Source organism: Macrotis lagotis, chromosome X (genome assembly GCF_037893015.1).
Source record: "Macrotis lagotis isolate mMagLag1 chromosome X, bilby.v1.9.chrom.fasta, whole genome shotgun sequence".
Lineage (NCBI taxonomy): Eukaryota > Metazoa > Chordata > Mammalia > Peramelemorphia > Peramelidae > Macrotis > Macrotis lagotis.
The window spans coordinates 652,977,755-653,003,476 of record NC_133666.1 but is presented as its reverse complement, the minus strand read 5'-3'; the positions used below and the strand labels follow the sequence as shown (position 1 = coordinate 653,003,476).

The following is a 25,722-nucleotide window of genomic DNA, read 5'->3' as shown; positions in this document are numbered from 1 at the left end:
ATTTTGTTCAGAGGCAACTCCTTTGCTTTCTTAAAAAAGTCTATAATTTCCTTGAGGACAAATCTATTTGGTTTGGAGGGGAGGGATGTTTGTTTTTGGTTTTTCCAATGCCTGGCATTTTATCAAGAATATAGCTGGTGCCAAATAAATGCTGATTAATAAATGGATGGATGGATGGATGGATGGATGGATGAATGAATGTTAGGGACAGAACTGTCTCTAGATAGAAACTCCAAAGCATACATCCTCTGAAGGACTGGGGAGAAGGGAGAAGGGATACATTCAGACCTGGGGATTGTGAAACAAGAGGGAAAATTTTAGAAACCAATGTGTAGAGAAAAAAATCTTTGCTTGGAACCTATTTCAAACCCAGAGTATATTCCCAAGGGAGTCATTCAGAAGTCCCCAGTTTGGCAGCCTCACCTGAGTTCAGTCACCTTGCATCCAGAGTAGAGGGAGCCAATGCTACTATTTTTGAATAAGGGGCCGAGCTGGTGAAAAAAAAGAAAGAAAGAAAAGATGAGTATGCTAGGGTCAGGTTATGAGGTCAGACAGGCAAGAGAGCTGGAGACAAGTAGTCTCACCAGATGCTGCATGACGGTGTCTGTGATATTGAATTTGAGTGAGTTCTGGCGTCCCATGTCTGCTGAATAACGGAGATTGGTGATGGTGAAGTTCAATGTGAAAGGTTTCAGACTGGGTTTTATGGCTACAGGAAGGGAGAGAGAGAAAAAAAGCCAACATTGGTCTGGTGTCTTTGTATGCAGAGTAGAAGAGCAGTAAGGCATACTGGATCAGGGACTGGGCTTGGAATCACAAAGACCTGATTTTTACCTCTGACACATGAATCACGTGACTCTTAGCAGGTCACTTGAGCCCTCTGACCCTCAGGAAAATATCTAAAACTAACTTGTAGAGAGGATATAATCTGCATCTTTGACATATTAATGTGGATAGTGGTGAACATTCGAATAAATACAAAGCTTAGATAAGATGTGATCACTGCCCTCATAGAGATTATAATAGTAATAGCATTATTATCATCATCATCATCATCATCATTATTATTGATAGCACAGTATATAAAAGCACTGGGTCTGGAGTCTGGCAGATTCAATTCAAATCTAACCTCCACCACTTACTAGATCTGTGATCCTAGACAAGTCACTTTACCTGTTTGCCTCAGTTATCTCATCTGTAAAATGGGGATAATTATAGTACCTACCTTCCAGAATTGTTATGCAGATCAAATGAAATAGAAAAGCCCTTGGGACAGTGCCCGAACATGGTAAGTACTATATAAATGTTATGCCCTGCATAGACCATGTGCAGAGTATTATGCTCAGTTCTGGTCACTATATTTTAGAAAGACCATAAATAAGACAGAAAGAATTGAGGAGATGGCCCCCTAGAATGGTGAAGGTTCATAAGTTCACTTCATATTGGTTTAAACAACTGGAGATACTTAGCCTAGAGACAAGAAGACTTGGGAAAGGAGCAAAGAATAGCTCTTTTCATGTACTTGAAGGTCTATCATGAGAAAGAAGATTGGATTCATTCTAGGTTAACTAAGCAATAACTGAAAGATTCAATGAGGTATATTTAGGCTCAATGTGTAAGAGCCCGCTTCCTGCCAGTGAGATCAATCCCCAAGTGGCAGGGGCTGCCTCCCAAAGCAGTGTATTCTCACTCAATAGAACCTTCCATCAGGGACTGATAGACCTCTTGATGAGTGTGTCATGGTAGAGATTATCTTTTCAGAACTAGATTGAACTAGATAATGATGACAGTAGCTTTGTTTGGGCACCAGATAATATTATCTTATTTTATCCTCAAAACAACCCTAGGAGATGGGTGCTATTTATTACTTCAATTTTGCAGATGAGGAAATTGAGTCACAGAGATTAAGTGACTTGCCTGGAGTCACATGTCTATCAAGATTTGAACTCAAGTCTTCCTGACTCTAGGTCCCATACTCTATCCACTGTGCCACTTAGTTACCTAGATAGGATTCTGAGATTCTGTGATGGCAGAATAATTATAGAATAAGCATGTCAGTCAATAAAGGCTGGGATAGGTACTGAGTGAAAGGGCCAGGATGAGAGATGAGGGCCCATTTCCAAAGATCTTCTTGTTGGAACTGGCTTGGCTCCTCTGAAGTGTTTGCTGGCACATCTGGCGCACCACCTGTGATTTCTGCCAGAAAGTGGATAATAATAACAATATTCGGATAATATTGGATAATCATGATAATTTTAATTTATTTCATGATTTCCAAGTATCTCATTTGACTCTCACAATAACCCTAGAAGGCAAGTGCTGTTCTTATCCCCATTTTACAGAATCTAACCTGAGGCAGAAAGAAATTAAAAGACCTTGTCCCCTATCACACAACTAGTGAGTATCTAAGGCCAGATTGAAATTCGGTTTTTCCTAACTCTAGGCTCAGTATTCTAGCCACTGGGCCACCTACCTATGATACTTTTGGGGATACTTGTGGGGAAACAATAGATCAAAACAGATCAAAACTGCAAAAGGAAGGGAATGTGGAAATAGGTTGATACAATGGGAACAGGGCTGGATTGAAGTCAGAAGATCTGGACCTTTTCTATAACCTAAGTGATGCTTGGCAAATCTCTTAACTTTTCTTGGCCTCAGTTTATTCACATGTAGGAATAAGTGATTAGCCCAAATGACCTTTCCATTTTGAACTTATATGGAAGTTACAGCAAACTCTCACCCAAAATAGACAAATGTATAGACAAAGATAAGGCTGGGAAGGAAAAGGCCGTTGATGCTTTGGACAGAACAGGAAACAAGAAGGTTGAGATAAAATGACAAATTTAATAAAGAAGAATTTAATGAGGATAAAATTTAAATCCACATTGAGTATCAAATGGGGAACATAGAAGTAGATAATGATTCCTGGAGAAACTGGGGGTCTTACTGAGCTGCAAACTGAGAAATCAACAGGCCACTGAATAATCCAAGATCTATAGTTAAAATCTTTCTGACTCTGAAAAGGCCTTCCAGAGTCTTTAAGAGTTCAAGGTCATCACAATGAGGCATGTGACAATTTCTAGAGTAGAGGCACATGCAAATATATGACAAATTAATATTTAGTCGTGAAATATGTGGCAAGGACTGCTACAGATCAGAGAAAAGGGCAAGGATGGGAGAAGGAATGGGCAGGTTTCATGGAAGAGATAAACTTGTTTAGGACTGTATCCCAGAATCTGGAAATTTAGAAAGGGACAGGGGACATGAAAGACCAAGAAGACTATGAAAGCAAAAGCTCAGAGTCAGAACCAAGTATGGAATATTCATAGGGTAATAAAGATTCATAGCTTCATAACCTGTTAGAACTGGAAGGAATCTTATTTTCTTATTTTTCTAATCCAACCCCTTAATTTTGAGAAAATAAGACTACAGCCCAGAGAGGGGTCTACAGAAAAAATGAATTAGGGGAGATAGGTCTGATTGGAAGAATAAATTCCTTTTGGAGAATAGTGTTAAATAGATTCAAAAAATAGATTAGGTCTGGCAAAGAAAGTTCCAGCTAAAAGAGTTTCAACTGGATATGGTGAGACTGAGTCATAGTGGAGAAGAGCAGAAATTTGGATATAATCTTAAGAAAGCTGAGAAAATGTCTCCAGCTCCTCCGTCTCCAGCTCCTCCTTACACCTTCCAAACTTTCTGAGTGAATCTCTATATATAGTCTACAAAGTCATATAATTATGGGTATGATAGGAGCTGGAAGGAATTTATTGGAGAAATAATTCAAATAATCAAATATCAAAAATTGTGATCCTAGAAGAGTTGTTATAGCAGGGCAAAGTAGTCCCCCCTCCAAAACTACTTGAATTGAAAGTAGATTGCTGTGCTAAGTGAATTTTTGAATCTGACTCATAATAAGTTGAAATTGCTCTGCAGGTATAGCCTAGACTACCAAAGAACTGTAATCACTATCCTACACTGAAGAGGTCACTGACTTCACTGAAGAAGCAGCAGAAAAAAAGCATGAGATAACAGTTCATGAGATATGTCTTTGAAAAAGTTGTTTATCCCAAAAATATCTTGAACACAAATACAGATTTTAAGATAGGATGTTTGAGTGAGCCATGTCCCAGTGTAGTTGGTCTTTGTTTTATTCTGTAGCATAACAAGGTAAAAAGTTTAAAATTGGTGAATATATTAATATCATGTGAAGACTGACTTGTACCCTGGATTAACTAGAAGGAAGAAGTTGACAGGGTTGCCTCTGGGGAATTATATAACACTTTTAATGATCCCAAACTATTCCATGATAGAAAAGTCCATTGCTCTACAAGAGTGGTACTATTGTGGAACAACGCAATTTTGAAGGAACAAAATTGTAAGTACGTGACAATGGAGAGATGTATAGTGAAGATAATTAGGCTGCAGCATATGACCCATGATGATTCACCCACAAGATGTGACATAAAGTATATCATCCAGAAATGCATGATTGTCACAAGGAGGTAGGTTAGTCAGATAGCAAAAGAGATAGATAGCAGAGAGATCATTTCAGTGCTCCATTTCAGCCCACAGAGTGTTAAAAAAGGGAAGTGCATCCAGTGCATTGGATAGATCTTCTATGGACTATGTAGAATATGATTTTTCAGGTTAACAAGTCATTGATAGGTTGAGATCTGCCATGCTGGAGGAGTATTCACATTTATAAGATCACCGTGCCACTAAAAATAGTATATTTGGTTATGAAGATGATATATCATCTTTGAATAGACAAATGTCAAGGATAAATATACTGGCATTAGAAAGGCTGAAAGGGATCTTTCTTTAAGGCATATGAGTTTCCTCATTAGTTAAGCATATTGTGCAAAAACTTGAACTTTTCTGATTTGAGTCACTAAAAAAAATTTCTGCCCTAAAGTCATTGAAAAAGGGTAGCAGCACAGCTCTAAATATTTTTCTTCAGCATTAAATTGAAAATTATAAAATAATACTTTATTCCTCTGTGCCTATACATTTGACAGGTGAAGAAACTGAAGCTCAGAGTTCTAGTGATTTGTGAAGGATTTCAAAGCTAATAAATGTTGGAATCAGAATGTGAAACAAAATCTCCTGGCTCCAGGTTAAAGATGCTCTTTCTGTTGGAACCCACTAAAGCGCATCACCACAAGAGTGTTTTAAAGAATTTTAGAGGGTCTTTGGGACATTGAGGAAGATGTCCCTACTCAGCTCAATGACTGAGTTGTAGTTTTGGAAAACCAAACTCAACTCTGAGCTTGTTTAAGCCCAAGGAGAACTGAGGCACAGATCAAAATCTTAGAGGACTAGGAGAATGATGGTGCTAGTGATTGCAACATGTCCAACCCACACTTGCTTCTCTGTTTCTTTCTATCCACCTTCAACTCAGTGCTGTGGATGAAGGATAAAGTGAAAACAAGTGATTTCCTTTCCAATAGGGACCCCAGAAGTATGGGGAAATTGAGATACTGAATACTTACGGATTCTGGTGGGGCCCAAGATCAAGTGATTATAACCTAGAAAGAGAAAAAGATGTGAGGAACATGTGAGGAAACATGTGAGAAAAGATAAAAATATGAGGAGGGAAGATCTGGGGCCCATTAAGTTCAGGAAATACGAGAGCAAAAATATAAGGGCTGGTGCTGGTATTAAGGAGGTGAAGGTCCAGATCAGAGGTCAGTTGTAATTCAGGCAACACATAATTTCCTTCCCTCTAAAGATCTCATTGACAGTTTAGCTTCCATCTATGTGCTGGCTTAATACAATTCAGAGAACAGACAACTTCCCAAGAAGAAGTACAAGTTAAGTATGGGTCATAGAATCCTGGAAACTGGTTAAGCAAGAGAAAGAAATCTGAGAGTCAAAAGAGAGAGTGAATTGGGGACACAGGGCCCAATCTCTTGAAATAGTTAATTTGCAGACCTGGGCTACTTACCAATGAATGGATGGATGGATGGATGGATGGATGGATGGATGGATGGATGGATGAAAAAGCATTTATCAAGTACTCCTATGTACAAAGCATTGTGCTCACCATTCAGATAGAGACTTTCCTTGTCCAGAATGTAGGGCCCCAGTCTGGTGATGTTCCAGGTCTGGCTGCTCAGCTCCCAATAGACCTTCTCTCTGTTTAGGACAGGATTGGCAGGATCTGCCCGACGAGCACAGATAAAATTAACTCCAGTTGCTCTTCCATCCTTCAAAGGCCTGGAAATGGAGACAAAAAGAGATTGGAAGCCTGGAACGAGACCTGAGCAATTTGATGATAACTCCTGAAGAAGGGATAGCCACCCCTGAGAAGCTTGAGGCAAACATTGTAATGGATGATGGTGAAATGGGGCAACAGTGATGTGTCTCACTGGGTCAACTTTAGAGAATTTGTGGGGAACTGCCAAAATTCCAAATCTGAATTCACCTCCCTGAGACTATGTAGACAAGAAGATGTGGATAAATTCATTAAGGAATTGGAAAATCTGCCGAAATCAACATTATAGCAATCTGGAGACATTTCCTTTCTGAAGGGCACCACTTGGTATCATATCTAATGGGATCAGTGACTTCCAGGGATCTTACCTCAGCAAGGTCAGCTTGCATCCAGAATACTGAGAGCCAAGACTGGTCTGTTTAAACAACAAATTGAGCTGAAAATGAAAAGAGAGAGTGGGACTTATAGATCAGGCCTCAATTCCCAGGACTGTAAAAAGCAACTCAGCAGAGGTGATGGAAGGAAGTCATATCTCACCAGGCGCTGCAGGATGACCTCAGTGCTATTGAATTTGCTGGAACCCCTTTGACCCATAGCTTCTGTGTACATAAGATTGGTGATGGTGAAGTTTAGGGTGAAAGTCTCAAGGTTGAAGACCTCAACTACAAAAGAAAGAGAGCAAGATGTTTGAAATGCTGCCTGCATGTCATTCAGCATAGCCAGGAACACCCAGTTGGTGATGTGCTTGGGAGGAAAATTAAGTATCCTGGTCCAATTAATGTTCCATGAAGAAATCTCTAACCCTACAAATTTTGCCAAGCCTCTCCCACCTCTCAACATTAGCACTAACACAAACTACACAGGAGGAAGAGACATTTTCCTGCCTGAGTTTCAGAAGTGATTTGTGAACCTTAAAGTACTGTATAAATGAAAGATTATAATTATAATTATTACCATCATCATAAGGACACCTAGTTGAAATTATCAGATTCCTTCTTCAAAGGAAAACTCAACAAACTGAATTCTCCTGGAAACCTTTAACCGTAAACCTATTCCTCTGGCAATACAATGAAGTGTGAAAAGAATATTGGATCTGGAGAAAGATGATATGAGTTCCAATCCTAACTGTCTCACTAACTACCTATCAGACTTTGAACCTCAGTTCCTCTTGAGGTCTCAGTGTAAAATGAGGGCAAGATGATCTGAAAGTTTTCTCCCAGCTCCAAAGCTGTGATCCTAAGATCTCCTATCTCTCAATCTCATGCTGCCAAGTGCAGCAAGACCTTTCACAGAGCAGCTCAAAGATGGAAGCAGACTTTACCTGTGGAAATTGGTGTTGTAGCTGAAGTGATGGTTATCATTGGACCTGAAGAGAAATATCATGAATGAAAACTGGGGACCAAACGTCCATATGGAAGGACATGTATGTAAGGTAGAGAGAAAATGGACTTCATTTGTCTTGACCACTGAGTTAGCTAGTGGGATTGGATTAATAGGATGAGGGGGACACAATTTCTTCCTATCTCTTTTATTCTCCTAGTCAATTTTGTCCTTCCCAGGATATGAGAACAGAATGGACAAGTGTGTTTTCTGTTTGCCCCCAGGAGAAGAATACTCACTGCTTGTAGAAGATGAGAGGGTCCTCTGATAATTGTAACCTGCAGAAAGGAAGAACAACCATAGAAGGAAGGGACTAGAATTTTGAGAAAGAATCAAGGAGAAACATAAGAGAGAATATCTGAAACCAAAGAAGTTGGAAAAATATGGGTCATCAGATAAGACACAGAATTTCACAAAGTAGTTTTGAGGTCAGGGAGTCATCTGTCCATCTAGGGTCCTTAGACTTATCTTTATAAGTTCCCTGCTCCTCCTCAGACTCTAGATACATCATAGGAAGGTAAAGCTTAGAGGCAAAGCTGGATGTTTATAGACAGACCATTTTTTTGACAGGGAAGGATATTAGGAGTGGGCATGGGGGTCAAGGAAATATATGTCCTAGGAAGGACTGGCTCCTCACCATTGATGTAAAGGCTCTTCTTATCCAGGGTATAGGGACCCAATTTGGTAATGCCATGGGTTTGATTGCTCAGCTCCCAATAAATCCTCCTTCTGTCCAGGCTAGGGATGGGGGGAGCTTTCCAATGGGTACAAAGGACATCCACTGCAGTTGCTGTACCATTCTTCACAGGTCTGGGAAAGGAGATGTGGGTAATGTTTGGAAAATATATGACTTGCCATAAGCATACAAAAGTTAGCTGCAGTGAGAAGGTCTTCAATGAAATATTTCTTTTTTGAGAATATTTATTATAAAAAGGACTTTTTTGGCTAGGTCTGTCATTTTATTGATTTAAGGAGCTGGGAATAGGAAGAGGTATAGACCATCCTTGACTAACAGGTTAGCATCTTCTCTACAGCATATAGATTTAGACCATTGCCTGGGGAAGTTAGATGATTTTCCCAGTGTTCCATAGTCAGTCTATGTATGAGAAGGGACCTGAACCCAGGTTTTCTTTATACTTGAGGTCTGTTTTCTAACCCACAGCAATGTGTTGCTTCTGAAAGTTTACCATTAAATGTAATTCAACCAATGGAACATACACTGCAACTATTTACCTTTAAACAAAGTCTTTTCAAAACAAAATGCAATTTTTTAAATATTTCCTCTAGTTCCATCAAAATTCCTTATTGATTCTCTTTCCCTTGACTTCTTTTTGTAAGTGAAAGATGAAGCTTGCTTTTCTGATTCTGCTTTTTAAAAAATTTGTGTTATTTTATCAAGTTCTTTCCATATTTCTTTGAAAGATAATAGAATGCTAGGCATGGGAGTGAAGGAAGCCTGAGTTCAAATCTAGCCTCAATTTACTAGTTGTAATGCCCTGAGGTCAAACATCTATATGTTTCTTGAATTAAAGCATGATCAGAGAGCTACTGGCTTTGGAGACAAGAAGTGATCCTAAGGCCAATAAAAGAAAGAACTACACCAGACATCATCTGGGTCCCTAACAACCTGGGCCTTACCTTAACATGGTTAACCTGCATCCAGAATATTGAGAGCCAATGCTACTGTTTTCAAACAAAGGGCCCAGCTGAAAAGGAGTAGAGAGAATGAGTGAGCACCTGGACAGATTGGAGTTTCAGAGAGGAGGAAGGCAGGACAGGAAGGGAGAAACCTCACCAAGGACTGGAGGACTCTTTCGGTAGCATTGAATTTATTGGAGCCTGGCTGGCCCATGTTTGCTGTGCAGAGTAGGTTGGTGATCGTGAAGTTCACAGTGAAGAATTCCACATTAAGGTTGGCAGCTACTTTGGGGGGAAGGAGAGAAAACCTCATGGTGGAGTCTTGGACACATAGGATTATAGGAGTGTAGATTTAGACTGGAATAGACCTTCTAACTCCCTCATCTTACAGGTGAGCAAACTGAGGCCCAGGGGGGTTTCAGTGATGTATCCAAGGTCCCATAGCTAGTGTCTAGGGTGAGATTTGACCCTAGGTCTTTCTGACTTCATTTATTGTATCATGCTACCATCCATCAACTCACCCAGGGACACCTAACTGAAGTTGATCTATTCTTTACTACATTCTAATTATTCATTTGTGAAGGACTTCTCTCACTCCCCTCCACCTCCACTTTCCTCTACAGCTCCCATCTCTTCTTATAGCCAGTTTCCAAGGAAACTGATACAATTAAGACTCTCCAGGAGAAAGAACATAGACATATGAAATCAGTACCTGAGGAAGAAGGCAATATTGATGGAGCAGAGGAAACTCTTGGAATCAGTGTGGTCAGTAAAGGAGCTGAAGGGAAAAAAATCAAGAATGAAAACTATATGAATATCACAGAAAAATAATTCTTGAGTGTGGGATATGGGGAAAGGGACTGCTAGGCTAGGTCACTAAATCGTCCCATGGAAATTGAAGCTTCAAATGCTGAGGAACCACAAATCATCCTTTAGCCCCCTCTGTCTCTTCTCTGTTTCTTCTACCAGGTTATTGGAGGACACAGAAATCAAGTCACTGAATACTCACTGGTTGTTGCTGGGGTGAAAGACTGATGATTATAACCTAGAGAGAGAAAAAAATGGAAATGAGAGGGGAGGGGGGGAATTCTGGTTTAGGTGGCATTCTTGGGTGCCCTGCTTCTCTGCTGTGTTTAGGTAGGAAGAGGAAAAGGAAGGGAGAATTTGGGGCAGATATTTTTCTGAAAAGAGACAAAATTGAGATGACCCAAGGGGTATTTCCTGGGTGGGGCTACTCACCATTGAGGTAGAGGCTGTCTTTGTCCAGCATGTAGGGGCCCAGTCTGGTGATACCACCAGTCTGGTTGCTCAGCTCCCAATAAACCCTCTCTCTATCCAGGAAGGAACCAGTGAAATTCCTCTGATAAAGGCAGGTGAGGTCTACTCTAGTTGCTGTCTGATTTTTCACAGATCTAGGAAAGGACACATGGAAATGGTTTTTGAAACAACCTGAGAGTGATACCTTAGGAGACCTCTGGTGGCAAGCAAGTGGATCTTTATCTGGGCTGGACCTAGAACCATAAAGACTTGAGTTCAAATGTAGTTTAAATCACTTACAATGTGGTACTAAGTAAGTCATTTACCCTCTACCTCAATTTCCTCATCTGTAAAATGGGGATAATATCTATCAGAAGGTTGAGAGGTTCAAACAAAATAAACTTTGTGAAAATGAATACTATAGTATGTGGCTCATATGGTACTTATTCCCTCCCTCTCTGAAGCAGTGTATATTTAGTTAACTGAGAATGGACCTTTAGTGCTCTGCAAACCCATTCTTACAATGACAAATATGCATGTTTCCACTCATTTTGTTCTAGCCAATATGTTCCAGCTGTGGTTAGGGGGTTAAATGACTTTCTCAAGGTCATACAGCTAAGTATTTATTGAGTGTCTGAAGTTGGATTTGGATCCTGACTCCAGGGCTGGTGCTCTATCTACTGTGCAACCTAGCTGCCCCATTCTAGCTGAGTTTGCTATATATTCAGCCCCTCTTTTCCCTCTTACCCATTCACTCATTGGTCCCTTGCAATCTGACTTCTGGCTTCATTATACCACTGTAAAACTGCTCTCTCCAAACTTCAAACCAAGGTCATTTTCTTAGTTCTCATATTTCTTGATCTTGTTATAGCTTCTGATATTCACTTCCTTTTACTTCTAGATTTTTGTAACCTTGAAAGGACTGTCTACTTAAGATAGTCAAAGGACCTCTGGTCTTTGCCACCTGTCTCAGAATTGAACCCCAATCTTGTTTAATGTTTTACTTCCCTCTAAAAAGAGGGGGAGCTCCTTGAGAGTAAATTCTTTCTTGCTTTTTCTGTTAATATTCCCAGAGCTTGGAACAGTGTTTGGCACACAATAAAACAGATTCATTCATTCATTCTCATCCTCTTTACTCCATCAAGTCCTACCCCCCCCCCAAAGCATTGGTGTTTCCCAAGGCTTCAGTCCCCCTGATTGGTGATTTCATAATTTCCTATTGATTCACCTATTATCTCTGCAGGCAGGTCCAGAGTAGTTCAAATAATGAATCCCCCCCCCAATTTTCGTTTCATATTTCCATTGGGTTGAAATGAATAACCCTATTTTACCTATAATTACAAGTTCCAAATAGTGTATTTTTGAATAATGTGACCATTTTGTGGCATCCATTATTTCCCTAGAATTATAAAGATGATTCTTAGATTTTCTGATCCATTCTTAGTGTCTCTCCAGAGCTCTGGTCCCTCATTGTCAACTGCATGCCATTTCTCATATCCCCAGTTATCTACCATGCTTTCTTTCCTTGAATTGTTTTTCATTTTCTTATCATTGCTCTAGTACTGGAAGGAACCTTTGAGTGAGTTAGTCCAAATCCTTCATTTTATAGATGAGGAAACCAAGGCCCAGCAAAGATGAAACAAATTGCTCAGAGTCACACAGGCAGCAAGTGAGAGAGTTGAAATTCAAAACCAGACCCTCTGATCCCAAAAAAAGTTTTCCACTTGAGCAAGTGTAAATGTGGTATCCTCTCCATAGAAGGTAAATTCTTTGGAGGGAAAGGGACTATTTTCATTTATAAGTTCAGAACCGATTAGAGTGTCAAAAGTGTCTCTTGAAAGAATAAAGAGGAAGAACAAGAATTAGATATATGGTCTAAAACTGGTTTAGAAGACAAATCTGCCACTACCTTCTGGTGTGATCTTGGACTAGACACAACATTTATGCATTCAGTTTCCTCAACTTGTTGGACAAGACTATTTACTCAATGACAAAGAATTGGAAATTGAAGGGATGTCTATTAATCAGAGAATGGCTGAACAAATTGGGGTATATGTATGTGATGTAACACTATTGTTCTAAAGGGGATTTCAGAAAGCCTGGAAAGAATTACATGAATTGATGCAGAGTGAAATGAGCAGAACCAGAAGAACATTACATACACTGGCTTAAACCACATGGGGTGATGATCAACCATGATGGACTTGTTCATTTCAACAATCATCAAGAACAATTTTAAAAGACTTTTGATGAAAAATACCATCCATATAGAGAGGAACTGTGGAGTTTAAATGAAGAACAAAGCTTATTATCTTTATTTTTTTAAAAGTTGTCTTATATATTATGTCTTTTTTTCTCTCCACATGATTCTTCTGTCACAACATGATCAATATGGATCTATATTTAGCATAGTTATAAATGTAAAGCCCATATAAGATTGCTTTCTGTCAGGAGGAGGGGGAGGAAAGGGAGGAAAGGAGAAAAATGTAAAATTCAAAAATCTTATCTAAAAATTATTTACTCAAGTTTACTCTGACTCTTAATCCATGTGGCCTGAGAATAGGAAAGGGGATTAGTGCACCCAAAAGAGTTATCTGTGGATGTCTCTTAGATATCGGAGCTTGGAAGCCAAAGGAAGAAGGTTTATTATGTACAAAACTGTACATAATAAGGGGGCATTGCAGATGTTAGTCCTTTCCAACACTGGGTTACTATCTCTCAGGGCTCTCACCTTAGCAAGGTCAGCTTGCACCCGGAATAACTGGAACCAAGGCTGCTATTCTCAAACAAAGGGCTGAGCTGGAAAAGAAAAGAGAAAGGGAATGAGAGAGGGGAGAGTTGGAGTCAAGGAGCTGGGGAGCCATTGACTCTTCTTGATTAGGGCAATGACCTTGCAGATGAAAGGGGTTAATGTAGACAGAGGGAAGAAGAGGCAGCAAGCAGGGAGCCTCACCAAGTGCTGCAGAATCCGTTCAGTGGAGTTGAATTTGCTGGAGTTTACTTTCCCCATGTCATCTGTATAGAACATGTTGGTGATAGTGAAGTTCAGAGTGAAAGCTTCCAGGTTGGGACTCCAGGCTACAGGAGGAGAGGGAAAAACCATTAATGGCTAAGGTTTGTTAACTGAAGCTAGGATGCATTTCTTTTTTTTATTTTTTTATTTCTTTAAGATGTATTTCTGATTCCTCCTCATTTCTGATTCCTTAAATCCCTGACTTCCTTTGTGATTTCCTAAATAACTGTTTGGGGAGACAAGTGATATTATTATCCCTGTTTTGTTGTTCTTCAGTCGTGTCCAACTTTTCATGAAACCATTTGGGATTTTCTTGGCAAAGATACTGGATTGGTTTGTCATTGCCTTTTCCAACTCATTTTACAGATAATTATACTGTGACCCCACTTTTAAGTTCCCCCAATTCATCTGTATATATTTTATGCTTACTTATGTATGCTGTTTCCCTCCACAGAATGGAAGTTCCTCCACAACAATCTTTATTATTTTTGCCTCTGCACTTCCAGCACCTAGGACAGTGCTTGGTGCATAGTAGGACATTCATAAATGTTTACTGATCAATTTATATGTATAGAGCACTTAAGAGGTTTGTGAAGCACTTTCCTCATAACCTTTCAACATCTGCTGCTTCCATTTTAGAGATGAGAAAAATCGAGGCTCTCAGAGCATTTAGGTGACAACCCTGTGCCAGATCACATAGGTGCTCAATGTCAGAACTACGAATTGAGCATGGGTTATTTGATTCTGATTTGACTCTGAGTCCCTTTTCTAACTGTGTGACCCTAGGCAAGTCATTTAACCCCATATGTTTCAGTTTACTCATATGTAAAAATTTTTTTTAAAGTTCTTTATACCCCAACCTCAACCCATCTCTTTAGGGTCATTAGATGTTATTCCCCTTCCTGTATTTGTATGATTCTGCCAATTTGGTCTTTTCCTTTTTCTTCCTAAATGATATTCTATCTCCTATCCCAGATTTTAGCTTTTCCATATACCTGGAATGCCCTCTCTCCTCCAAACTCCACCTCATAGAACCCTCCTCTTCTATCAATATTTAACTGAAAAACCACCTTCTACAGGAAACCTTTCCTGATTCCCCACTCAACTTCCAGATCCTTTCTCCTTAATTACCTTACATTTAATTGCATTTCTTCTTTGTTTATATTCTGCATATATTTATTCATGTAGCAGTTGTCTCCCTTGTTAGGATACAGGGTGGCCCAAAGAAAGAAGGAATTATTTCATTCTTTGTCATAGCTGGCAACTATGAGTATAGCTCTCTTGCCCTCTCCCATTTCCTGCTTCATATCCTTAGGGATATGAGGTTCAATTAAACCCTTCAGTGGAGGAGGTAGAGCATCACTCAGTTCCTACCTATGGTGCCGGAAGACAATGATGACTGGGCATGAGGCACGGTTGGAGAGACTGTAGTTATTGAAGGAGCTGAGAATAAAAAACATTATAGATGAAAACCCTTGGCCAACATTGTTGAATGAAATCTACAAGGGAGAGGTACAAGTTTCTGTGAAATACTGGGAAATTCTTTCTGTACATAGGATTTCACTGATTCTGACTTTAAATTCTGAAGAAGAAGGGGATAGAGACAGCCGGCTTCCCAAGTCCACTTTTTTTTTCTTTTTGAACAATTTAGGTGTTTGGGTAACAAATAAAAATGCAAGCAAATGAACAAATAAAATTTAAACATTGGCCAAGACTAATAATATATGACTGCATCCCTAAGTCTAATTCTGCTCCCCTACCCTATAACCCTCCCAAAGGATAAAAGAAAAGTTGGGAGAAAGAACAGTCTTTTATTCTGTAGTGTCCCAGAAAATGGAGAAGTCAAAATATTAAAAACTTACTGCTTGTGGAGAGGAATGACATCTGGTGATTATAACCTATAGTAGAAGTGAGGGAGAAGAGGAAGAAAGAAAGAAAGAAAGAAAGAAAGAAAGAAAGAAAGAAAGAAAGAAAGAAAGAAAGAAAGAAAGAAAGAAAGAAAGAAAGAAAGAAAGATAGAAAGAAAGAAAGAAAGGAAGGAAGGAAGGAAGGAAGGAAGGAAGGAAGGAAGGAAGGAAGGAAGGAAGAAAGGAAGGGGAAAAGGGAAAGGGAAAGGGAAAAGGGAAGGGAGGAAGGAAGGAAGGAAGGAAGGAAGGAAGGAAGGAAGGAAGAAAGAAAGACAGACAGACAGACAGAAAGAAAGAAAGAAAGAAAGTAGGAAGGAAGGAAAGAAGGAAGGAAGAGAGAGAGAGAGAGAAAGAAAGAAAGAAAAGGAAGATAAGAAAAAAAGAATAAAAAGAAAATAAAGGAAAAAAGAGAAAGGAGAAGAGAAAAAGAAGGAAGGGGGGAAAGAGAGCACATATGAAGCTTTTAGAAGAATGACTCACTCTGGGCATAGGGTTAGGGGAGGAATGGAGAGGGGATGGTCTAAAGTCCATAGTATTGGCAAAATGGTGCTTCATCGATGGGGGTGGGGTTCATGGAGTTTATCCCAGGAGCCAATTAACCATCTGATCAATTTATATGTATAAAGCACTTAAAAGGTTTGTGAAGCACTTTCCTCATAACCTTTCAAGATCTGCTGCTTCCATTTTTAGAGATGAGAAAAATCGAGGCTCTCAGAGCATTTAGGTGACAACCCTGTGCCAGATCACATAGGTGCTCAATGTCAGAACTACGAATTAAGCATTTCTAGATCTCTAGGACTGAGCTCCCATGTATAACCAATTTGTCACCACCTTGAAAACCTGTACTCCCTAGGAAAATCCATGAAAGTAAAGGAAGTCCAAAAGGAATAGAGAATTTGAGGGCAGGTGAATTATTTTCTGAAAAGGGATCAAGGTGGGGAAATGGAGGTACAAGTCCTGATTCAGGGTCCTCACCATTGAGGTAGACACTGTCCTTATCCAAGGTATAAGGACCTAGCCTGGTACTGCCATGGGTCAAGTTACTCAACTCCCAGTAAATCTCTTCTCTGTCCAGGGCAGAGAAAGAGGGCTCTTCTTGATAAGCACACACAATATTCACTCCTGTTTCTGTCCTATTCTTCACAGACCTGAAAATTAATGATTTAGAAAAGAGGTGTAAAACACATGATCCTTCCCAAGTGTGGCCTAGAACAGATTAAAAGGTAGTTCCTATCTCATTTTAATATGTTTATGCATTAATTCATTATATATAAGATATATATTTATATTTTGTGCATATGTACCACACATATCTATGTGTTTAAAAACATGTATAGTGTTCTAAGTCAATAGGTGACCTTCTGGAATCCTGATGTGCAATTTAATTGCACGTGTTTGGTTTTTTCTATGAATTTGTCCTGTTTCTATTTGAGTTTGATACCACTCAAGCTCAAATAACAAGTAAAAATTAGTTATTCAGAGAGCAGACACTTTGAAGAGGAGTGATCCACTTTGAGCAAAAGTTTGGAAAGGGTCATGGATTTAGATTTGAAAAGGACTTGGGAAGCAATTGAATCCAATCCTCTCCTGTTACAGATGAAGAAACTGATAGTAAGACAGGTTATACGACTCACTCAGAGTCACATAACTGGAAAGTGTCTGTGAGGGCATCTGAATTCAGGTCTTCCTGATTCCCATCAACAATCTAGTCTTCACACTGGAGTTGGCGATGCTCTAAAAATTCATTCATTTCTGTGCTTACGAGTATGTATAGAGTCTGCTTATTTTCAATATTTTCCTGGTGTAGTGAAAAAATATTGGATTTAAAGTCAAAGGACCTGTATTTGGATTGCAGATCTGAAACATTATATTTTGATCTTGGGCAAGTCACTGGGACTCAGTTTTTTTCCATCTGTAAATAAAAGAGTAGATCCAATGGCCTCTAAATTCCCTACCAGTTTGCAATCTAAAATCCTATGACTCTAGAGAAATGTTGATGTGTTCTAATCAATAATTTACTATGTGTTCCAGGATCTTTTTTGGTTTCTATTCCCTTTACATGAGGCTATATAGAAACAAAAACAAAAACAGCTCCCATCTTGTTAGAAGACAATAAATATTTCCCCACCTGGGAAAAGGTGGAAAGAGCCATAATATTTTGAGAGACTTGCTTGTAGGAGGAGTTCATCCTTTACAATGAGAGCAATGAGTTCTCTACAATGAGTTCTCTCAAATGAGAAACAAGAAGAGCAGCCACGATTGACTTAATATGAGTAGGATGGGGATGCTGATCCCTATTACTTGATCCAGTGGCTCCTAAAACTCTCACCTTAGCATAGTCAGACTGCATCCAGAATAGTGGGAGCCAAGGCTGCTCTTTTTAAACAGGGAATTGAGCTGGAAATAGGAGAGGAAGACTGTTGAGTATCCAGGGACCAGGCTTGCATCCCCAGGATTGAGAAAGGTAACTGGGCAGAGAAGGGGTGAAGGGGGAGTGGTGGGGTATCACCTGGTACTGCAGGATCTTCTCAGTGGAGTTGAATTTGCTGGAGCCCCTTTGACCCATGTCTTCTGTGTAGAACAAGTTGGTGATGGTGAAGTTGAGGGTGAAAATCTTGAGGTGGGAGCTCCCAGATGCTGTATAAGAAGGAGAAATACCACTGTCTGAGTCTCAGAAATGTTATTCAGTGTAAGTGAAATGCTAGTACAATAAGAAATGATGACCAGGAAGATGTCAGAAAAAAACACAGAAAAACATTGTATACATTTCTACCACTACTTCAAAGAATGAAGATGATACCAACCAATCAAATGAGTGGGGGCATGACTTGCACAATTATGTTTATTATTGTAAGGGGTATGCTGTGCAAGACATCCTTCTCGTTTGCCTTTACCATCATTGTTCCATCCGAGGGTTTTTTGGATATAGGACAATTGGAGATGGTCTGGCTACTCTGGGAGTCTCTAAGCCTTAAATGATTTTGATTCCTCCTAGATGTGCTGATGGTGCATCAGCAAAGCCGGGCAAAGCACTTATCTGTGTTATGTGATGATAATATATGACACCTTGGTACATGTTAACTTAACCTGTATCTTCATCCTGAGGGTGGTCCAAGCCCCATATGCACTTTCCTGTACACATTAACAGCAGCATTGTATCAAGATCAGCTATGAATGACTTAGCTCTTCTTAGCAACACAATGACCCAAGACAATGACCCAAGACAAATGACCCATGATGACCATGGCCAGAGATAGAACCAATACATTCTGAATGCAGAACAAAGCACACTTTTTTCACTTACTTTATATTTGTCATGATTTTTTTTCTTTTAGGTCTGTTTTTTTCTTTCACAACTGTGACTAATATGGAAATATATTTTACATGATTACATATATATAACTTATTTCAACTTACCATTTCAGGAAGAGGGGAGGGGAAAGAGAAAAATTTGGAACTCAAAATCTTGTAAAAGTGAATGCTAAAAATTGTTTCTATATATAATTGGGTGAAAAATAAAATTCTATTTAAAAAATGTTATTCAAATAAGGTAAAATTCTTCATAAATCTTAAAGTTCTATATAAAAACTATCATCATCATTATTTCTTCCTCAGAGAATGAACCCTCTAACTTTGCATGCTTCTTTCTGGCAGTATAAAAATGGGAGATTTGAAGTCAGAAGACCTTGGTTCAAATCCTGATCCTGTCACATCTTACTTTTACTTTAGGCCTCAGATTCCTCACATGGAAGATAAGGGGGTTGGCCCAACTTCTAAGATAAGAAATCATCATTTGACAAAAATTGTTGGAAAAACTGAATATTATTTTGGCAGAAATTAGGTATTCGTTACCATTTCACATGACAAACCAAAATAAACTCCAAATAGGTACATGACCTGGACATAGAAGGTGTTATTATAAAACAAAAATTAAAGTAATGAAGAAAAGATTCTTTCGGATCTATAAATAGGGGAAATTTTCATGATCACACAAGGGATAGCAAGATAAAATGGACAATGTTGTTAACATGAAATTAAAGAGCTTTTTTTCATAAACAAAACCATGTAGTTTAAATTATAAGAGAATCAGATATTGGGGGGATCTTTGTTGCAAGTTTTTCTGATTTTTTTATAAAGAATTAATTCACATTTATAAGAATAAAAGCCATTCTCCAATTGATAAAAGGTCAAGATAGGAAGAGACAATTATTTAAGAAAGAAATCCAAAAAGAAGTGCTCTAAATCACCAATAATTAGAGAATGAATATAAACTCATCAGATTTTCAAAATTGGGGGGAAAAAGAAAAATAAAAAATGCTGGTCATGGAGAAAGTGGTCCATGAGTGTACTTGTCAAAAGAGCTGTGAATTGGTCTCACTAGTCAAAAAAAGCACTTCAGAACAATGTACCAAAACTTACTAACCTTTTGATTGGGCAATGTCACTAATATGTTTATAAACCAGAGTTCAAAGAAAAAGAACTGAATGTACAAAAAAAATTTTACCAGATCTTTTTGATGTGGCAAAGAACAGAAAGTGAGGGAACACTCATCATTTGGGAAATGGTTGAATAACCTATGACCCCATCAATGTGATAAAATGCTATTTTTCTTTAAGAAACAATAAAAATTATTATTTCAGAAAAACCTGGGGAGACCAGTATGAACTGATTCAAGGTGAAGTAAGAAGCACCAAAATAATCTACATAGCAACAACATTGTAAAGGCAAATACCATAGAAAGGCTTAACTGGTCTTAAAGTTAAAGACTTAACTCTTGTCAGTGCAATGACCAAATAGGATTTCAGAGGATCAATGAAGAAGCATGCTACCTTTGAACAGAGAGGTAATGGATATAGGGTGCAGAATGGGAAATATATTCTTTTGAACATACTCAATGAAGGAATTTGTTATTTTGAATTATGTCTATTTCTTTTTTTTGATAAACAGTATTTTTCCAATAGCATGTAAAAATAGTTTTCAATATTCATTTTTCTAAGAGTTTGAATTTAAAATCTTTTTCATTTTTCTTTCCCCTTCTCCCTTCCAAAGATGGCAAGCAATGCAATATAGGTTATACATATGCAATGATATTAAACTTATTTCCACATTGGTGTTGTGAAAGAGGAAACAGAACAAAAGGGAAAACCACAAAAAAGTGAAAATAGTATTCTTTGATCTGTATTCAGACTCCATAGTTCTTTCTCTTCATGTGATCTCACATTTTCATCATAACTCTTTAAATTGTCTTGGATCATTGTATTGCTGAAAAGAGCCAAGTCTTTCATCATTAATCACCTCACAATATTGCTAAATTTTAATTTCATAACCAAATGCAGCAAAACTTTCCAGAGCATTAATCAAAAATGCAAATTATCCCTACCTGTGGTGTTGGGGAATGGTGATGAAATCAGAGAGGGTGCTGAAGTGATGGTTTTTATCCCAGGAGCTGAGAAGGAACATCATGAATGAAAACTATGGACCAAATTGCCATGGTAATATTGTGGGAAACAACTTTGAGATTTGGGGAAAGCAGTCTCTGCTTAGCATGGCCACAGAGTACCATGGTGGGGATTGAATTATGGGAGGGAAGGGAACTTGGGTCTATGGGAGGAAAGGGAACTGGGTCTTTGGTGCCTTTCTCTCCTTAGCAGCCCTGTCCCATCTTCTTCTTAAGATGCTGTGGGAAAAGGGTGCACACTGGATGAACTGTGACCCCTGTGTGATAAAAAATACTCACTGGTTGTAGAGGAGAGGGCACTCATGTGAAGGTTGTAGCCTGTAGAGAGAGAAAATAGCCATGGATGGAGGGAAACAGAAGAAAAAAAGAGCTTTCTTTAATCCAACAGTTAAGATGCTACAATGATGAGCCGAGAGTCAGGAAGACATAAAGTCAAACTTGGCCTCAGACATTTAATAGTTATGGAATGCTGAGAAAGTCATTTTGCCTCTGTCTGATTCAGTTTCCTCATTTGCAAAATGGGATTTGTTTATTCCAAAGGAAGTTACAAGGATCGAATAAGACATTATGTGTTTAAATGTTGGCTGCTATTGTTGTTCTGTTAGCTGTTGTTGCTGTTATGACTAAAAGACCCTCAGAGATGATTAAATCCAAGTCTAATCTCTTTTATAGATTATGGGCTTGAAACATTAGGGATCTAGTATCTAAGAGAGATTACTCCCAAATCAGGAGACCTACTGCCTGCCCCTCTTTGCTCTTCCAGCCTATTTCTGTGGGCCCAATGTCACATTTTCAAACAAATCCAAGATTTTCATCACTTAACTCTAGAGAGATACAAATAGGAAGATGAAACAATTGAAGTCCTCAAGGACCTTGCAAAGCATCAGGGAGACAACATCACAACACACATATGTTTATGCAATATAGATCCAAGATATTTGAGGGGGAGGAGCAAGCATCTGGGGGTACCAGGAAATGCTTCATGTAGAAAATGGTCTAGGAGTTGAGTTCAGAAAGAAACTAAGGATTCTAAGAGGCAGAGGTGAGGAAGAAGTGATTGGCATCTAAGCACGATAGACATCCAAAGTAAGAGCAATGGGATATCATCCATAGCAATTATAAAAGGCCAGTCAGATTGAAATATGGGGAATTAAAATGCTGAGACAAGTTTGGAAAGGTAGCTTAGGACCAGCGGGTAAAGACTCAGACTGATGAGTCTATTTTTATTTGATCCTAGATGTGACAGGAAACCACTGGCATTTAGGGAAAAGTCTAAATTTTGGGAAAATCAGTTGGGCAATTATATGGAGAACAGATTAGAGGGAGAGATACTCAATGCAGAGAGATGAATCATGGAATAGTCCAGGCAACAAGTGATGAAGGCCTATGCGAGGATGCTAACTTTGTGAGTTGAAAAAATGGTGTCGCAGTGGACAGAGCACTGGGTTTGGAATCAGAAGACTCATCTTCTTGAGTTCAAATCTGGCCTCAGACACTTACTAGCTGTGTGACCCTAGGCAACTCACTTCACCCTGTTTGCCTCAGTTTTCTCATCTGTAAAATGAGCTGGAGAAGGAAATGGCAAACCACTCTGGTATCTTTGACATGAAAACCTCAAATAGGGTCATGAAGAGTCAGACAGGACTAAAACAACTGAATAGCAACAAAACACTTAATGAATAAATATCAATAAGGATGGGTAAGGCCCTAGAGATATAACAAGATATTGATAGGAATAGTGATTGTTTTGGCCATTTATAGAAAGATGAATAAGTCAGACAGGTCAGTGAAGTGCATTTCCTGATCTGAGCTTCTCACCATTGAGATAGAGACTATCTTTGTCCAAGCTGTAAGGTCCCAATTTGGTGATGCCCTGAGTCTGATTGCTCAGCTCCCAGTAAACCTTCTCTCTGTTTAACTCAGGACTGGAAGGGTCTCTTTGATACCCACAGATGGCATCCATTCTGGTTGCTGTCCGGTTCTTCACAGGTCTGAAAAGGGAAACATAATAGTGAGCCAGAACCACCTTAGGTAAATCAGAGTTGTTACCCCCAAAATGGTTCATTGTTACTCTGAAAACTCTGTTTTCCTGTGCTTTGGATATGGGTAGGGTCTATTTGGACTGAGTTCCTAGTCCTACTAATATGTTCCAATCTCCTCTTTGGAGATGCTCTCTCTTCATGTGGGAAAGGATGGGAATTAGAATAAGAGTGTCCTTAGTGTCCACTTGCAAAGAGTTTTGGAGATTCCATGGTTTGGGGGATCAAGGAAGAACTATTGCAGAGGAGGGAAGACAAGGTAGGGTTTTCTTTGACTTGGTTAAACATGCTGGGCCTGCCCTCTACTGCCAACCAGCTCTCACCTCAGCAAGGTCAGCCTGCAACCAGAATAGCCTGTGCCAAGGCTAGTCTTCTCAAACATGGGACCAAGCTGGAAGAGAGAGGCAAGGTAGAGTGAATGCAACTGGGGCTGGAGCCAGAGGGATGCAGAAGGGCTTAGTGAGCAGGAGAGGGAAGGAGGCAGGGGGTCTCACCAGGCGCTGCAGGATTCTCTCAGTAAAGTTGAATTTGCGGGAGCCCTTTTGTTCCATGTCTGTTGTGCAGAACAAGTTAGTGATGGTGAAGTTCAAGGTAAACAGCTCCAAGATGGACACTCCATCTACATTAGAATCAAAAACACTCATAGTTTAACCTCAGGAGCAGCAGCTCCCTCTATATTCTCTATAGTCTCATCAACAATCAAAAGGTTCAATTATCTCTATCAAATACACAGAGCATTAGTCTCTCTCTGGAACTCTAGTGCCATATCACTAACTGCCCACTGTACATTTTTGAACTGGACATCCCATATAGGACTCATTTTCTTTCTTCAAAAAAACTACCCCCCTTTCAAACCTCCCTATTTCTATCAAAATGATCTCTATCCTTCCAGTCACCAAGGCTCACAACTTGGGTGTGATGCCTCATTGTCTCTTACACCATATGTCTAATCAGTTGCCAAACCTTGCCAGTTCTACTTGCCCAACATCTCTTTCATCTGTTTCTTTCTCTCCATTCATAAAACTGCTTCGCTAGTGCAGACCCTCATTTTACGTTACCTGGACTACTTCAGGAACCTCCTAATTGCTTCATCAGTCAACTAGTATTTAAGGACCTATTATGTATCAAGCATTGTGCTGAGGTCATTATTAAATCTACAATGGGTCCTGGTCAGGAGAACCTGAGAAATAATCTTTTTTCTAACCTTAGTACAGCTGGAAAATTTCTAATTCCATCTAACAAATATTTATTAAGTATCTATTATGTTCTAGACACTAGTACTAGGCCCTAGGGATTAAAAAAATGAAAAAGAGAGCCTGTCCTCAAGAAGCTTATATCTACTGGGAATACACAACATGTAAATGGAAACCTAACAACACTAACACTAGGGGGACCAAGAAAGGTTTCCTATAGGATGTGGTATATGAACCAAGCCCTGAAATAAGGAAAGGATTGTAAGAAGTAGAGGTGAAGTAGGAAGAGTTTTCAGGCATCATGGAAAAACTAAAACACTGAGGTAAAAGACAGAATGTCAAATTTGGGGCACCAAAGTGAGATAATCCAGTTGGAATGTATTCTGATGCTGGAGAAATGTGCAAGAAGAAATTTTCCCATATTGTGGAAAGGGGAATGCCCAGAGATGGTTCATAGATACTCTAGCCTAAGAAGACACCCATTCTGGACTTTTTTTGAGTAACCTGGAATTAAGTGACTTGCCCAGAGTCAAACAGCCAGTAAGAGTCCAAGGTCAAATTTGAACTCAGGTCTTTTTTACTTCAAGGTCAGTGCTCTATCCATTGTACCACTCTATCCATTGTCCCCTTGGCCTTCCTGAGACACCAGTGAGTAGATTTCTCCCATCTTGTTTTTTCTTTTGCCTCTCTAGTGCCTCTTTTTTAAGAAAATGAATTTCAAGGAAAGGAAGTAGAGATTCCTACCTGTAGATTTGGAGATTGATGATGGAGCAAGAGATGTAACTGCAGAGAATGTGGTTATGGAAGGAGCTGAGGAGAAAAGCATTATGAATGAAAACTATCAACCACTATTAGAAAATGAATTTAATGGAAAATGACAAGTCCCTCTGGGATGTTGTAGAAATCTTGTTAATTATCCAGTGCCCTGGTTCCAATTCTCATTTCTGAGTTAGAGGGATGGGGCAGGGAGGAACTTTCTTCCGTGACCCCACTTTCACTCCTTTGTTCTTTCTTTCCTCCTCCCAAAGTTCAGAGTGAAAAGGGTAAACAGTTTTCTTCTATTTAGGGCCTATAAGGGGGAAATCAAGAATTGAATACTCACGGATTGTGGTGGGAGTCTGTTTATTATTATAACCTGTAGAGAGAAAAAGAGAGAAGAAAGGAGAGGAGAAGAGAAGAGAGAAGACAAGGAGAGGAGAGGCAAGATTGAGAGAGAGAGAAAAAGAAGAAGAAGAAGAAGAAGAAGAAGAAGAAGAAGAAGAAGGAAGAAGGATTAATGAAAAGGTTCTAAAACCATATGGGGCTAGTAAGTTAAGGAAACCGGGGGGAAGCATAGCTTGTATAGAGTCAGCACCAAGTTTGTGCCCATGGCCCCTCTATCCTTGGTTAATCCATCCCCACATTTCAGATCACCAAGTTGATAGAAAGTTGGGAAGCCACAGAAGCAAAACTGGGTCTCTAGAAGAGAAAGGGTTTTTTAAATCTTTTTGGTGTCATGTACTCCTTGAGCAATGACAAACCCTTCTCCAAATCATTTCTCAAATGCTTAAAACAAAAAAGATTACAGGGGAGACCAGTTTTATCGAGATTATCCAATTTTTTTTAAACAAGTTCATGGAA

At 39.2% G+C, this 25,722-nt stretch overlaps 1 protein-coding gene across 30 annotated transcripts in view; it reads right to left on the bottom strand.

Annotated features, from left to right (window-relative positions):
- The window catches only part of MUC16 (mucin 16, cell surface associated), a 210,977-nt gene that overhangs the window by 70,132 nt on the left and 115,123 nt on the right, over nucleotides 1–25,722 (bottom strand). For 28 of the 30 annotated variants that reach the window (XM_074204972.1, XM_074204993.1, XM_074204994.1 and 25 more), the window contains 28 exons: nucleotides 25,205–25,237; nucleotides 24,847–24,912; nucleotides 23,404–23,528; nucleotides 23,233–23,300; nucleotides 22,689–22,861; nucleotides 21,150–21,188; nucleotides 20,793–20,858; nucleotides 17,922–18,049; nucleotides 17,742–17,809; nucleotides 16,388–16,560; nucleotides 15,368–15,403; nucleotides 14,880–14,948; nucleotides 13,446–13,570; nucleotides 13,224–13,291; nucleotides 10,475–10,647; nucleotides 10,245–10,280; nucleotides 9,948–10,013; nucleotides 9,393–9,520; nucleotides 9,236–9,303; nucleotides 8,235–8,407; nucleotides 7,837–7,875; nucleotides 7,539–7,583; nucleotides 6,755–6,879; nucleotides 6,586–6,653; nucleotides 6,047–6,219; nucleotides 5,493–5,528; nucleotides 585–709; nucleotides 424–491 (listed from right to left, as the gene is read on the bottom strand). In XM_074204972.1, coding sequence (XP_074061073.1) covers nucleotides 424–491; nucleotides 585–709; nucleotides 5,493–5,528; nucleotides 6,047–6,219; nucleotides 6,586–6,653; nucleotides 6,755–6,879; nucleotides 7,539–7,583; nucleotides 7,837–7,875; nucleotides 8,235–8,407; nucleotides 9,236–9,303; nucleotides 9,393–9,520; nucleotides 9,948–10,013; nucleotides 10,245–10,280; nucleotides 10,475–10,647; nucleotides 13,224–13,291; nucleotides 13,446–13,570; nucleotides 14,880–14,948; nucleotides 15,368–15,403; nucleotides 16,388–16,560; nucleotides 17,742–17,809; nucleotides 17,922–18,049; nucleotides 20,793–20,858; nucleotides 21,150–21,188; nucleotides 22,689–22,861; nucleotides 23,233–23,300; nucleotides 23,404–23,528; nucleotides 24,847–24,912; nucleotides 25,205–25,237 — 2,560 coding nt within the window. The remainder of the gene's footprint in view (nucleotides 1–423; nucleotides 492–584; nucleotides 710–5,492; nucleotides 5,529–6,046; nucleotides 6,220–6,585; nucleotides 6,654–6,754; nucleotides 6,880–7,538; nucleotides 7,584–7,836; nucleotides 7,876–8,234; nucleotides 8,408–9,235; nucleotides 9,304–9,392; nucleotides 9,521–9,947; nucleotides 10,014–10,244; nucleotides 10,281–10,474; nucleotides 10,648–13,223; nucleotides 13,292–13,445; nucleotides 13,571–14,879; nucleotides 14,949–15,367; nucleotides 15,404–16,387; nucleotides 16,561–17,741; nucleotides 17,810–17,921; nucleotides 18,050–20,792; nucleotides 20,859–21,149; nucleotides 21,189–22,688; nucleotides 22,862–23,232; nucleotides 23,301–23,403; nucleotides 23,529–24,846; nucleotides 24,913–25,204; nucleotides 25,238–25,722) is intronic. The other 2 variants (XM_074204967.1, XM_074204970.1) reach the window with 2 other exon arrangements.